Source organism: Leucopleurus acutus (genome assembly GCF_964270905.1).
Source record: "Leucopleurus acutus genome assembly, chromosome: 9".
NCBI lineage: Eukaryota > Metazoa > Chordata > Mammalia > Artiodactyla > Delphinidae > Leucopleurus > Leucopleurus acutus.
In genome coordinates, this window is record NC_139144.1 from 18,808,489 (window position 1) to 18,823,485 (window position 14,997).

At 46.0% G+C, this 14,997-nt stretch overlaps 1 protein-coding gene across 1 annotated transcript in view; it reads left to right on the forward strand.

Moving 5' to 3' along the window:
- Window positions 1-14,997, forward strand: part of LAMB1 (laminin subunit beta 1) — a 73,736-nt gene that overhangs the window by 37,036 nt on the left and 21,703 nt on the right. The window contains exons 14-24 of the mRNA XM_082846877.1: window positions 654-789; window positions 2,056-2,214; window positions 3,534-3,661; window positions 3,877-4,000; window positions 4,443-4,647; window positions 5,805-5,948; window positions 6,159-6,390; window positions 9,091-9,254; window positions 10,723-10,947; window positions 11,905-12,119; window positions 12,837-12,933. Of these exons, the coding sequence (XP_082703003.1) occupies window positions 654-789; window positions 2,056-2,214; window positions 3,534-3,661; window positions 3,877-4,000; window positions 4,443-4,647; window positions 5,805-5,948; window positions 6,159-6,390; window positions 9,091-9,254; window positions 10,723-10,947; window positions 11,905-12,119; window positions 12,837-12,933 (1,829 nt within the window). The remainder of the gene's footprint in view (window positions 1-653; window positions 790-2,055; window positions 2,215-3,533; window positions 3,662-3,876; window positions 4,001-4,442; window positions 4,648-5,804; window positions 5,949-6,158; window positions 6,391-9,090; window positions 9,255-10,722; window positions 10,948-11,904; window positions 12,120-12,836; window positions 12,934-14,997) is intronic.

Genomic DNA, 14,997 nt, shown 5'->3' on the forward strand with positions numbered 1-14,997 from the left:
GCCATGGCCACTGAGCCTGCGCGTCTGGAGCCTGTGCTCCGCAACGGGAGAGGCCACAACAGTGAGAGGCCCACGTACTGCAAAAAAAAAAAAAAAGATGGTAGGAGGGGAAATAACCCAATTTGGTTCCTGATGGGCTATGAAGAAGGGAGCTAGAGAAGAACCTCTGGGTTCTGATGTGGTCGACTCTGGGTGGTGGAGTCTTCTCCCAGCAGAGAACATGGGAGGGACCGGGTGCTGCTTTCTGGGATCTCTGATGAGCCTCTGGGACTGCTAAGTTGGAGCTGTCCTTCTGGGAGCTGGATATTTAGATGTGAGGCCCGGGAAAAGGGGTTGCATTTGCAAAAGATATATCAACGCAAGAACCTATGTGATAACTATAGAAAACCTTAACGTGGCACAGATGGGGCATAGTCAAGAGAGCAAGGGAGTTAAAACCGAAAGACCAGGTCACTGAGAGCTTTCAACCTCAGGAGACTGGGATTAATTTGTAGGCAGTGTTTCCTTCCATGTACCTATTTTTTGAAGGAAGTAAGAAAACCCTACCTGAATATTTCACCCCACTTACTATTTAATGGCAAACGTGGACCTGCTTCCAGTGGGTTCATTATGAACGTGGTGAGCACAGCTAACCAGCTCTCCTTCCTTTCCAGTTGCTCTGCAGAGTCAGGCCAGTGCATCTGCCAACCCCACATGATCGGACGCCAGTGCAACGGAGTGGAATCTGGTTACTACTTCCCCACCTTGGATCACTACCTCTACGAAGCAGAAGAAGCCAACTTGGGGCCTGTAAGTAGGGGGGTGCTGGGCAGGTGGGTAAAGCAGAGTATGGGGGGCGGGCAGTAATGGCAATACACATTTTGTAAAGAGACCAAGTAAGAAGCATCTCGTCAGTGAGCACAAAATAAGGGCCAGGAGCAGGCCTTCTTGAGAACAGTCGTATTTAAAGTGTAAGTAAATCCGTAACGCAGAAGGAGACTTTGGAATATTCACTAGTAAGGCTTTTGGTGTTTTTAGGCAGATGGGTTGTTGTTTTTTTTTTTCTTTTTCCATTCTTTTCTCTACTGGTTAGCGCCAGAGTTAGCTGGTATAGTAAATATTCAGAGAGGATATTGCTTCAGTTTCCTAATGCTGTGTAACAAGCCGTGCCAAAAGTTAGCGGCTTCAGATATATGTCTGGCACGTCAGCTGGGACGGCGGAAACAGCTGGAGGCCAGCTGGGTGCTGTTCTCCAAGCAGCTGTCTTGAGCTTCCTCACAGCATGGAGGTGTCTGGACAGTGAGAATTCTTACATGGCATCTGGAGGAGGAAACAAACTGCCAGGTCTCTCAAGGTCTGGGCTGAGAAGTACCAGAATGTCATTTTCTCACACTTCGCTGGTCACAAGGCACAAGGCCAGACCAGATTCGAGGGCAGGGGAACATAGGTCCCACCTCATGATGGGTAAGGCCGCACACACATGCATTACAGGGAATGAAGGACTTCATCTCTGGAGGTAGCTGATCACGGTTACTGTATGCAATCCTGTGAACAAACTCAAATGCACGAGTTAAGCAACTCAAACTGATCCATTGTCAGCCTTACAATCAGAATTCACTCATCGGTAGTGAACATTCGTGGTTGTAACAGGTTTCCTCACTTGTACGTGGCGCCTGAAACAAGTACCAATGAGAATGACAGAAATACATCCTCTAGATATCGGGCTAGCCTTGTGGAAATCTGGGACATACCTGGTCACTCCTAGGCTTGCTAGTAACAGCATTTGGGATGTTCTCTTTCCTTCCGTCGTGCTCATTTTCCTGGTTATATCATAGAAGATATATCCTAAGCCTTAAGCCCATCTCCAATGTCCCAAGACTACCTCAACCTAAAAACTGAAAAGAAACCAATTACCTGTTTATAAAGCGAAAAATGATACAGTCTACTGGAAAATTTGACTGCAAAAAATGGGTTTAGTATCTACAGTTTTGGACCTTTGGGTGACTCCAGATTTCTTTGACTGTTACCTTGAATTCCATCTCGAGTAAAGCATCAGTCCTGTCCCCTTGTCCTCAGGGGGTCAGCATAGTGGAGCGGCAGTATATCCAGGACCGTATTCCTTCCTGGACTGGAGCAGGCTTCGTCCGAGTGCCTGAAGGGGCTTATTTGGAGTTCTTCATCGACAACATACCATATTCTATGGAGTATGACATCCTAATTCGCTATGAGCCACAGGTAACCCCTTGGTAGACTAATGCGGGGGGGTTATTGGTAGAAAAATCTTTCTTCTAATGGACACTATGTGTTTGTGAATTAATTGTGGAGGGCGGATTGTAACAGAGGGAAATCTCTCTGACTTTCTCTGCTCCTTGGAAGTAAAAATGTACATTTTTCTTCAGTTTCACAAACATGTAGTGATCTCCTTGTTAGGCACTTAGCCTTGCTGAGAACTGAGGTGGTGATGAGAATGTGCCAGGTTCTCTCCTTGCCTCGATGGCCTGCCCTGCCCAGGGATGGACACATGTCCCTAACTGCTGTCAAAGGTGGGAAGTCTAAGAGCAGAGACACAAACAGTGCTGCAAGATGAGAGGTTCATACCAGCCGGACTGGCCAGGGGCTGCCGAAATGTTTACTAAAGAGTCCGTTGGAGGCCTTAAAACAGAGGTGGAATTTTGCCCCAAGAGGAAGTAAGGAATAACATAAGCAGTGGAGAAGGGGGTGTTTTGAGCATCCTTCCACATAGCCAGGTAAGGGATATGGTTGGAGATGCTGTTAGGAGAAATGCTGGGATCAGTAAATGAACTTGGACTCTATACTAACAGGAAGCTGTCAAAGGGTTTTGGGCAAGGGATTGTCATTATCTAAGCTGTGGGGCTTTGGGTTTTTCTTTTTTTATCTTCTTTTTTGCTTTTAAGTCAGAGAAAGACGAATATCATTTATCACTTACATGTGGAATCTAAAATACGATAGAAATGAACTTATCTACAAAACAGACGTAGACTCACAGACATAGAAAACAAATTTACGGTTACCAGAAGGGAGAGTGGGGGAGGGATGCATTAGGAGTTTGGGATTAATGGATGCACTCTACTGTATATAAAATAGATAACCAACAAGGACCTCCTGTATAGCGCAGGGAACTATATTCAGTATCTTGTAATAACCTATAACGGAAAAGAATCTGAAGAAGAATAGATAGATACATATGTATAACTGAATCACTTTGCTGTACACCTGAAACTAACACAACATTGTAAGTCAACTCTACTCCAATAAAAGATAATAATAATAAGCTGTGTTTTAAGGTGGATGAAAAGGGACGTTGGGAGAGGCAGGGAGAGCAGTGGGAGGCTGTTTCAGGGTCCACGTGGCAAGGGGCTCGGGCTGGAACTGCGGTAATAGCCGAGGGAATGGTCAAGAGGGAAGGGAAACGCAAGCGAGTGTTTCCCATTTAAACTTGGCAAAAGATGGATGGATGGTTGGATCCATCCAAACAGACAGGCAGCAGTGGGCCAGCTCGGTTGGTCTTTCCGATCATCTGTTTCTTACTGTAGCTCCCCGACCACTGGGAGAAAGCTGTCATCACAGTGCAGCGACCTGGGAAGATTCCAGCCAGCAGCCGATGTGGAAACACTGTTCCTGATGATGACAACCAGGTGGTGTCCCTATCGCCTGGCTCCAGGTCAGTGTGACAGTGGTTTGCAGCTCAACAGAACCAGCATGCAAATTAATTCTTTTTCTCATGTCTCGCCTGGTGAGTTGCACAGTTACCATTTTGGGGCCATGAGCCAAACATGGACTGTTCCTTCCTTTGGGATGATCTACGTGGAGCTTTGATGGCTTAGATACTTAAAGGCGCACCTTTGGTTGTTATTTTTCTCTTTTGTTTCGGGGCAGGTATGTGGTCCTCCCCCGCCCCGTGTGCTTGGAGAAGGGTGTGAACTACACAGTGAGGTTAGAGCTGCCCCAGTATACCTCCTCGGACAGCAATGTGGACAGCCCCTACACGCTGATCGATTCTGTAAGTGGAGGTCGTTTCTGACGCGCAGGGAGGACTGGGCAGAAAGCGTGCATCACCTTCCCCAGAGGGTTTTGTGGAGGGTAATGCTGAGAGGTGAGGCAGAGTCATTCTTTCTGCCTCCGAGGCCACTTTGCTTATTTATTTTAATAAAACTCCACCCTCTGGAAAGGACCTACTCAAGACGATCCTTCCTGAAAATAGGAAGTGTCTTAAAGATGACATTTCAAAACCCATCAAACTTTGTAAGAGGTCTCTAAACTTTTGCTGGCAAGAATATTTAAGAATGAAAAGGTTTTCACTTGACTCCATGAGTCTGGTTTTTTTTTTTTTTTTTTTTCAAGAGTCAAAGAAGCACCTGGGGTTTTTTATGTGTTTGCTTACATTAATTGATGACCTGGGACAACCCCCGTAAGAACAGCGTATTGTTCTGTTTTCTTCCTAGCTTGTTCTCATGCCATTCTGTAAGTCGCTGGACATCTTCACTGTGGGAGGCTCAGGAGATGGGGTCGTCACCAACAGTGCCTGGGAAACCTTTCAGAGATACCGATGTCTGGAGAACAGCAGAAGCGTCGTGAAGACTCCGATGACCGATGTTTGCAGAAACATCATCTTTAGCATTTCCGCCCTGTTACACCAGACAGGCCTGGGTAGGTATTGCTGCTGCTGCTTCTGCCCCTTCTTTCTCAAGAGGTGTGAGGACGCTTGACATCACGAGGTACGTTGGCAGGCATGTCCTATAGTTCTGTGTTAGGCAGTCAGCCCAAAGGAAATAGTGTCTCGACTACAGTTGGTGTTTGTTTCTTTAAGAGCATGTTAGTGATAGAGCACCACTGACAATGGACTCAGTCATCAAGTAACACACAAAGAATAGGGGACTAGGGAAAGGTCCCGGAGACTTTCCATACGCAGGGTGGGGAGTTGGGATGGAATGACAGCACCCCGTAACTGAAATTGATATTTTGCTCTTTGAAAGGTCACTGGGCTTTTGTTGAAGGTCTTGTGATATTTGAGCTTTGAAGGCAAGGAGAGAAAACCTTAATGACCTCCTTCCTAGAAAAACCGCTTTTATCTGTCAACTCCGGCTCCTGCCACTTCCCTGGCACCCAGCCGAGGGAGGATACCGCTTTAAATGGGAATTCTGAACAAGCTAAGGTGCTCTTGGGGGAAGGATAGGGAAGGGCCCCAGCAAAAGGACAGACCAGTGCAGAGCCAAGTGGTCCTCACTGGGCTCATCGCTGTGGGGAGCACGGCCACCCTGGGTCACAGGCTTTTTTTTTTTTTTTTAATTTTTAAAAAATTTTTATTGGAGTATAGTTGAAACTAATACAACATTAGTGTACAGCAAAGTGAATCAGTTATACATATCCACTCTTTTATTTTTTTAAGATTCTTTTCCCATATAGGCCATTGCAGAGTGTTGAGTAGCGTTCCCTGTGCTATACAGCAGGTTTTTATTAGTTACCTATTTTATATTTAGTAGTGTGTATATGTCAATCCCAACCTCCCAGTTTATCCCTCCCCCGCTATCCCCTGGTAACCAGAAATTTGTTTGTAACCAGAGTCACATCTGTGACTCTACTTCTGTTTTGTAAATAAGTTCATTTGTACCTTTTTTTTTTTTAGATTCCACCTGTAAGTGATACCATATGATATTTGTATTTCTGTGTCTGGCTTAACTTCACCCAGTATGACAATCTCTAGGTCCATCCATGTTGCCGCAAATGGCATCATTTTGTTCTTTTTTATGGCTGAGTAATATTCTTTTGTATATAGGGTCATGGGCTCTTGCCTCTCTCCTCTGCAGCTTGTGAGTGTGACCCTCAGGGCTCCTTAAGTTCCGTCTGCGACCCCAGCGGAGGCCAGTGTCAGTGCCGGCCAAACGTGGTTGGAAGAAGGTGTGACAGATGTGCGCCCGGCACCTTTGGCTTTGGCCCCAGCGGGTGCAAATGTAAGTTGATGAGAATTGTAACGTATTCTTTCAGATCATGAGTCATACTAGCATGGGTTCCATAGCTTCAGAAGGCATGCTGCACTCTGGAAATTGACCACAGGGGCCCATGAGCATTCTGCACTGGGCAGGGGGGGACTGGCCTATGTAAGGGGTGTGTTTGCATTTAATGCGTTTTTCAGCTGGTCCCTTGGTTGCCTATTTCCTCAGCTTGTGAGTGCCACCTGCAAGGAGCTGTCAATGCTTTCTGTGACCCCATCACTGGCCAGTGCCACTGTTTCCAGGGGGTGTACACGCGGCAGTGTGACCGCTGCTTACCCGGGTACTGGGGCTTTCCAAGTTGCCAGCCATGCCAGTGCAACGGCCATGCAGATGACTGCGACTCGGTGACAGGGGAATGCCTGAGCTGCCAGGACTACACCACGGGGCATAACTGTGAAAGGTACACGCAGCCTTTTGAAAGTAAAGAGAATGAGATTGTTTCTGGCTGAGCAAACAGCGTCTTAGACAAACCACAGAATGAGTCTCTACCAGTCTCCAGATGGCTCTTTCATTTCCGATCACCTCGGTATTTATTTTCTAGGAACTCATTCATTTATACAGAACAGATTTAGCTTACACCCTGTGCGTGCCGGGCATTGTTCAAGGGCTCGGGGTGGGGGGGCGGGTGGATACAGCAGAGAACAGAACTGATGTGAATCTGCCCTCTTTGGAGAGTCTTTCTAGAGGTCACCTTAAGGCTGTATAGAAATCATCACTCTGTCTCAGCAGATCCTGGCCTAGGATGAGAGTTGTGAAATGTTAATGCCTAATTTAGGTCAAAGTAGAAACCAAATGCAAATGAGGATTAGTCATTTTAGATGGTTTTGTTTTTTGGAAACATGTTATGCAGCTACAGCCCACATAAAATGTGCACAAGCAGATCTTTCTCCAGTTAGCAGATGTTAATTGCATAATTATTATGGATGTAGTGCACTGCACTAAGGGATAGTAAAAATTGGTCATAAAATGTGCCTCTAACAACATTACAGCCCAGCTCAGTAGATAAGGAACAGTCCTTATGAAAAAATTACATCCTGACCTACAGCGTTCATTACTAATTAAGAAAGGCAGACGTGCTCTTAGAACCTGCTTTTTTTGGATTACTAGTCTCCACCTTTCAAGTCAATAAATCTTCTCTCTTCTAGTATCCATCCACATTATATGGGATTTTTGTTGTCAAAAAAATTTCAGCAAGTGCTTCAGTCAGTGCAAAAGTTGCTCATCAGATGAAAGAAGCTGTTAGTGAAAACTGCTTTTGTGATTGCCTTATGGCTTGAAGATACGCAAGGCAGCAAATACTGCTGGATAGTATTCAAGAATTCAGCGATTTCAGTGACTACTCCTTGGAGTAAAAGTCAGTCAGTCCTTCCAACCACAAATGGTGTTGTGAAAAGATAACAAGGGAACAGTTACACAAGATTAAAAGGAAGAAATTAATATATTAGCGTCATCTTTTGTTTTCTCCCTTAAGTTTTCCATTACTGTTCTTTCATTGAGAGATGGAGAATATATTCGAGAGAGAGAGACAAACATAAAATCAGATGAAAAAGGGGAAGAGATGGGTGGGGACCACAGGTCAATAGTGGTGGTTGTCCACAAGACCAACCTGAAATCAGGCCCACTGTGAATTTTATTTGTAAAGCATTTTGATTTCTTGCAGAACTCAAAAGGGTAGAGGAAGAGAAAAGATTTTCAGCCCTAGTTTGGATGACAAAAGTGCATTAAAGTATTTCAGATGCTGCTGTCTAGTTTGAGCTGATTTCTCATTCTTTTCCTCGTTCCGAGATGATCAGTTTTCAATCCTGTGAATTTAAAAAGAAGCTCTAGGCTCAGATGATTGCCGAAGGGGTTAGAGAAGGGAGGAGACAGGAAATGAACACTCAGTTCTTACCATGATGTATTTGGACTTACTTCACCTAGAAAAGCCTCATAGAAAACTTTCTCACAAACTGTTGCACAAAATTGCTTCATCACTGCTGATTTTCCTAGCACATAATTGGGGCACATGTTCTTGTATTGTGTCTATGTCTAATTAAATAGAAGGTTAATGTCCTCTGAACAACTTTCCCCTTCTATTTCTTCATCCTTCCCCGCTCCCCATTTAAAAAAAATTACATCTGCCTCAAAAAAGAAAAAAAACCAACAACCTGAATTAGAAGTTCCAGGCGCAGTTGTGCTTGTAACCGGCTTATCTTGGTTGAGTTAGCTCACCTCTCCAAGTATCCAACTTTCTGATAGTAGAATATGTTGGATTAGATGATATCCAAACTTCCTTCAAGCTCTCACGTTATAGGAAGTAAAAATGTAACCTAATTACCAGTCATGTTGAAAAGCAGCATGACATACTAAAAGAATTCCTTGCTAAAAGTCAGGAGGCTGAATTCAAATCATGGCTCATTTATTCACTAGTTGTGTAAGCCTTGCCAGTCGTTTAAGCTCCATGGCTGCCTTACCTGTAAGGAGAGGAGATGGAACCTGTTGGGTTTGAGAACTGATAAATAACATCTCTCATCCTTGAGAGGCAGACACAAGGGTCAGGCATCTGGAGAGCATCCCTATTGGCTTTATTACTGGTAAAGGCTGGATTGCAGAACAAGGCACCATGGGCTTGCTGACACAACGTCCCTCCCAGGCATAGGCAGAGACTGACAACCACGGGCTCTCTTCCCCCCAGACCCCGCCCCCAGACTCCTTAATGCAAGGAGGGGAGCTACCAGAATGCTCAGGGCAGGCAGTAGGGTGCACTTGGGGAGATGTACCTCTTCCTCTGGGGAGGAGTGAACGAGGGTCCGGGTGAGGCCAGAGGTGTCACCCTAATGCAGGGGTCCTGCCATGCGATCCTCAGGCTAGGAGGAGCATCAGCCCCTAAATCAGAAACGGGGAGAGGGAGCCCAGCAATCTGTGTTTCAAAAGCCCTCCAGGGATTTCTGATTAGAACTAGTGTTTGAGCCACTGCTCTACTGGAAAGTGCTTCGTGTGGAAACGTGAGGAATGAGGAATGATGTTCCTAAACAGAGAACGTGGTTTCTTAGACTCCTTCTTGTAACAGATTTCATATAACTGTGGTTCATGACCTTCTCTCTTCGGCAACTGATAATAGGTGCTCGGCTGGTTACTATGGAGACGCCATCATTGGGTCAGGAGATCACTGCCGTCCTTGTCCGTGTCCAGATGGTCCCGACAGCGGACGCCAGTTTGCCAGTAGCTGTTATCAAGACCCTGTTACTTTACAGCTTGCCTGTGTCTGTAATCCTGGATACATCGGTAAGTGATTTGCAGGCTTTCGGAGGAAAAGGTGCGTCTTCATGAGGTTAGTTGTTAAGGAAGAAAAATGATGAAGAGTGAGCCAATTTAGTTGCTTTTTTTTTTTTTTTTTTTTTTTACAATCCTTAATTAAAAGTGAAGGGAGGGCTTCCCTGGTGGCGCAGTGGTTGAGAGTCCGCCTGCCGATGCAGGGGACGTGGGTTCGTGCCCCGGTCCGGGAAGATCCCACATGCTGCGGAGCGGCTGGGCCCGTGAGCCATGGCCGCTGAGCCTGCGCGTCTGGAGCCTGTGCTCCACAATGGGAGAGGCCACAGCAGTGAGAGGCCCGCGTACCGCAAAAAAAAAAAAAAAAAAAAAAAAAAAAAAGTGAAGGGAATCTGAAATGTAGAAGATGTTCTTTTCCTGTTTGGCATGTGGGGTAGAGTCAATTTTTGTGTCTCTGATAATCATGTTACAATACAGGGCACAATAGCAAGCTCATTTAATCCGTAAGTCCCTGCTGACACTTTTCTGGTCTTAACCAGTAGAAAAGTTAATTTACATTTTCCTTTTTCGTTTCCTTTTCCAACTCCTAGTGGAAGAGTCTCAGAGTAGTGAACTGGCCAAATAGGGGGCAGAAGGAAGAAAAGAATATCATCTGGGAGCCCCAGACAACAGAACCAGTCAAAGCTAGATATATTCTTCATTGTTTACTATACTCACATTATCTGTCAACACTCTGAGCGTGGCTAGTTGTGCATACAAACATTATTTCATCCTTGATGCTGCCGTTTCAAATACTCGTTACGCTTATCCATGGCTCAGCCAATTTGCATGTTTCAGGATTTTCTCAAATAATTTATTTTACTGAAGTATAGTTGACTTACAATGTTTTAAATTCTGTACAGCAAAGTGATTCAATTATACATATATATATATATACACACACATTCTTTTTCATATTCTTTTCCGTTATGGTTTATCCCAGGATACTGAATATTGTTCCCTGTGCTGTACAGTAGGACCTTGTTCATCCTTCGGGATTCCTTAAGAAGGGAAATCGGTCATCCCGAGGGGCCCCATTTTTCGGTTGCTCATGGAAGAGCAGGGATTTTTCAGTGAACATACGCCTTGGGTTAGGATGTAACATCAAGCTAAGCTTTCCGCTGTGAGACCATTGTTTCACTCCTGATGTGTCCATCCCTGTGTAATGAGGAGCTAACCTCCTGTGTGCTGGAACCTCGAAACTCTCCCTGCCCCTCCCCGCCGTGGCCGCGGAGCCAGGCTGCAGCAGCATCGCTGCAAAGACGCTGCTTCCCCTCACGACTAACGGCCCATTTCCCCTGAAGGCTCAGTCACCCGGCTCGGTAGCTAGCACACTGGGGGCCCAGGCGCTGCCTGGGTGGCCCCTCTGGTTGGCGGGAATGTCGGGGACCAGACCTTTCAGGGGGCAAGCCGAAGGTCCCATGCCGGTTTTATTGGACAACAGGCTCCAGATGCGACGACTGTGCCTCGGGCTTCTTTGGCAATCCCTTGGACGTGGGGGGCACGTGTCAGCCTTGCCGGTGTCACCACAACATCGACACGACGGACCCAGAAGCCTGTGACAAGGAGACCGGGAGGTGCCTCAAGTGCCTGTACCACACGGAGGGCGAGCACTGCCAGCTCTGCCGCTTCGGTTACTATGGCGACGCCCTCCAGCAGGATTGTCGCAGTAAGATGCCTGTTCCCTTTGCCCGCTCTTTTGGATGACTTCCACTCTCTTCCTCTTCCTCCTCCTCCTTCCTCTTCAGGGGTTTGTCTCATCGGGGAAAATGCTTGTTCAGAGGGGTAAGATTTCACTGGTGACAAAAGAAAAGATGAGGATGATTTTTTTTTTCTTTACATCCTCATTTCCTGGCAGAGCTGAAGTGTCGAGCTGTGGCTCAGTGCCTGAAAGTGAACCAAAAGCTGTGTCACTGTCCCCATGATAAGTGCCATCCCATAGAGTATATTGATTTTTATGTTCTGCCCATGAACTTGCTGATGGGCTGGGACTTCTGCGTCCTAAATACGCACTTTGGTCTGTACCTTTTCTTACGTCATTGATGGATAGAGCCTTCCAGCTTAAGGAAAAGAAAGAAGTAACATGTCTGAAGTCTCTGTTTTGGAACACATTATTTCTCTCTCATCACAAGATCAGCCAGCATTTCCTGCTGTGTCTGCAGGGCCTCAGGCCCCTGTCTTTGTTGATACAAACACGTGCGGAATGTTGAGGACCAGCAGGACCTGATTGCTTTAAGCCTTCCTAGCTTAAAGGGCTTGTCCCTGCCACGGCTCACACAGCCATGACTGTTCTTCCCTGCCAAGAGTTTGAAATCATTAGGTATCTCCGTTCCCACAGCACAGGTTTTATTTCCAGTTAAATCTTCAACTTTACAGTGACTCACCAGCCGCTTATTCAATCAAGTATTGTGAAAATACCGCCGGGCAGAATGTGTCACTTTGCAGGTCTGCCTGGGAAATGTCAGAACTGCATGGAACATCATAAGAAGATGAAGACCACAGTTGTAGATTTTTTTTAATCCCCTCTGTTCCTTTCTGTACTTGTTTGCATTTCCAAATCAAAATCTGGAGAGGGAAGATGGTAGTCATTTGATGTAGCTGACTTTTGCGTGATCTGTGTTTTCAGAGTGTGTCTGCAATTACCTGGGCACCGTGCAGGAGCGCTGTAACGGCTCTGACTGCCAGTGTGACAAAATCACCGGGCAGTGCTTGTGTCTCCCTAATGTGATGGGCCAGAACTGTGACCGCTGTGCACCCAACACCTGGCAGCTGGCCAGCGGGACAGGGTGTGACCCGTGCAACTGCGACGCTGCTCATTCCTTTGGGCCGTCTTGTAACGAGGTGAGGTGTTGTGGCCAGCGGAGGCCGTCATGGCATATGGAAAGATGACTTTGAGTCCTGGTGACAGCTATTTGGTGGCCGGGCCCCAGTTAGAGAAAGGCACCCCTCCTTGTCACAGCCTTGCACCAGGGCACACAGCTTGGCAAACACGGCACAGACTGGATATCCACCATCCCCGGTCCCCCTTGGCTGGGGCTGCGTAACTGTGCCCAGAGGCCCCATCGGATGCACCTGTAGCACCGCAGCCTAGCGCCCCAGCTGAAGGGGTACAGACTCGCTTTAGAATGGACGAGGGGGGCCGTTTTTTTTCAATACCTGGCTGCTGAATCAGGCTTTTTTTTCCTTAACCACACAGCCTGAAATGAGCCACATAGTCATACCCAACAGTGTAGAAAGTTCTCCTGTTCCCTGACACACACAGAATGGTGAGTGAGTCACAGGTGGTCCAGGCTTGTGAGCGATATGAGGAAACATGTCAGTAAAGGGAGACGTGCCCTGGGCCTTCCGAGCCACAGTTGCAGAAGAGCAGTTAGGAGACCCCGGCCTGGGGCCCTCAGCACCTGGGATCAGTGTAAGATGCCCTGTTCCTGGTCAGGTGTGAGGCCTTCTCAGGCAGACAGATGGGTCCCCCTTCCCGTAACTGGCAGCCGGCAAAGGCAGTGCAGCCTGGCCTGGGCCCGCCAGCCTGTCTGACCCGGCTCTGTCTTCTGGCCGCAGTTCACGGGGCAGTGCCAGTGCATGCCTGGCTTCGGAGGCCGCACGTGCAGCGAGTGCCAGGAGCTTTTCTGGGGGGACCCCAGCGTGGAGTGCCGAGGTGAGGCGCGGGCACCGGGCTCTCGGGTGGAGTGGGGGGGCCGGGTGTCTGAGGGAGCCTTCTGTCCAGTACAGCACAAATGAACTTGTCTATAAAAACGAGGTTTGATTACGAAAGAAATGCATGCTCATGGTTTAAACACAAAAAATCCTGGAGGCATGTAAGTGGTAAAAAGTGGACCTGCTGGCTTCCAGCTCTGTTCCCCAGGGGTGAGGTTTGTCTCAGCACAGACAAGCGTACTTATACGTACCCCAAATACACACAGAATGGCTTTATTTTTTTTTTATTATGTTTTAAGTGGAAGTATATTTGATTTACAGTGCATCAGGCGTACATCAGAGTGATTCAGTTATATATATATATATGTGTGTGTGTGTATATAAACATACACTTTTTCAGATTCTTTTCCTTATACGTTATGACAAGATATTGAGTAGAGTTCCCCATGCTATACAGTAGGTCCTTGTTGGTTATCTATTTTACATATAGTAGTGTGTATAAATGTGAATCCCAACCTCCTAATTTATCCCTCCCCCACTCTTTCCCCCCCCTTGGTAACCACAAGTTTGTTTTCTGTGTCTGCAAGTCTGTTTCTGTTTCGTAAATAAGTTCATTTGTACTATTTTTTAGATTCCACCTATAAAGGGATATCATATGATATTTGTCTTTTTCTATCTGACTTCCTTCACTTAGTATAATCATCTCTAGGTCCATCCATGTTGCTGCAAATGGCATTATTTCATTCTTTTTTATGGTTGAGTAACCAGAATGGCTTTTAAAAATGCATTCAACCAAAATGTGCTCATATTCACCATCGAGTTCTGCAAATTGACTTTCTCCCCCTCTGAACAGTATTTTGGGGCCAGCTTTCTTGTCTGCACAAGCAGAGCTAAATGTTCTGGTAAGATTGTTTGATCCCAGTGTAACAAGCAGGTGGTGCTGACGGTTAAAGCCCTCGGCAGGAGCGTACTGTCCTCATCAGCGGGGACAACAAAGGAACAGGTGACAGGAGCGCCACGTCCCACTTAGGCTCATGATTAACTAGGACTGTGAGGGAAAACGATGTTTTCTTAAGAACAAAACTTGTTACAATCATGTGAATCAGAAGGATTGCTTATTTTTTTAGGCTTTTGCAGGTTTTTTTTGACCTGCCAGGTTATTTTTAAGATCTTCAAGTAAAAGCATTTATGGGAAAGATTTTAATAGACTGTTGCCATTCTGTATTCCTCTTCTTTCTTTCCTACTTGGGTTTTCTTCCGTGTGTTTTAAGTTTATAACAATGGATAAACATCTTCTGTAGTTTCTTATTTGCTCTTTGATCCATTTTCTTCGTTACACATCTGAAATTTAGGTCCCTATTGGACTCTACATTAAAAAAAATACATCTTTTTCTTTTTTGGATACAACTGTAGTGAGAAATAATACAGATCTGCACGTTAGCGGTTCATTCAGAATATTCTGTCGGAAGTCCCAAACCTAGATACTGCGTGTTCTTTCAGAGTCCACTCATCTGTTCCTTAACAGCCAGAAGACTTCAGACAGTGGACATGACCAGACCCAATGGCATATGATTTGTTTTTCTTCATTCGAGGTGTAGCCAGAAGGGTCTGTACTAACATCTTAGATGAGATGAAGGTTTGCTCCACAGAGGAGGTATGAAGGCTGTGTTGATAAGCGTGCTTTAATTCATCATCCTTCAGTCCCGACGTTGGTTCTTAACAGGATCTGATTTTCTCACTTCCTTTAGAAGGTCCGTGACATTCAGTGGACCACTTGATTCGGAGATGTCTCCTGCAAGTAAGATCCTGCTTAAAATCTGGCTTCTCCAGAGCTCTAACCACAATTCTGTTAAATTCCTTAATCTTGTACTGCCCCAAGGGCTTGATTTTCTCCAGATAATAGTTCTATCATTGCTTATAGCCTGATTCTGTCAGCATGTGTCATTGGCAAAATAGCTTTGGCTGCCAGAGCTTTCTGACCTTTTGCTCCATCTAAGCTTTATTAGCATGAAAAACCTGTTTTCTGGAGTCAGAGTCAATCAGAGGATTGTTCATTTAATACTCA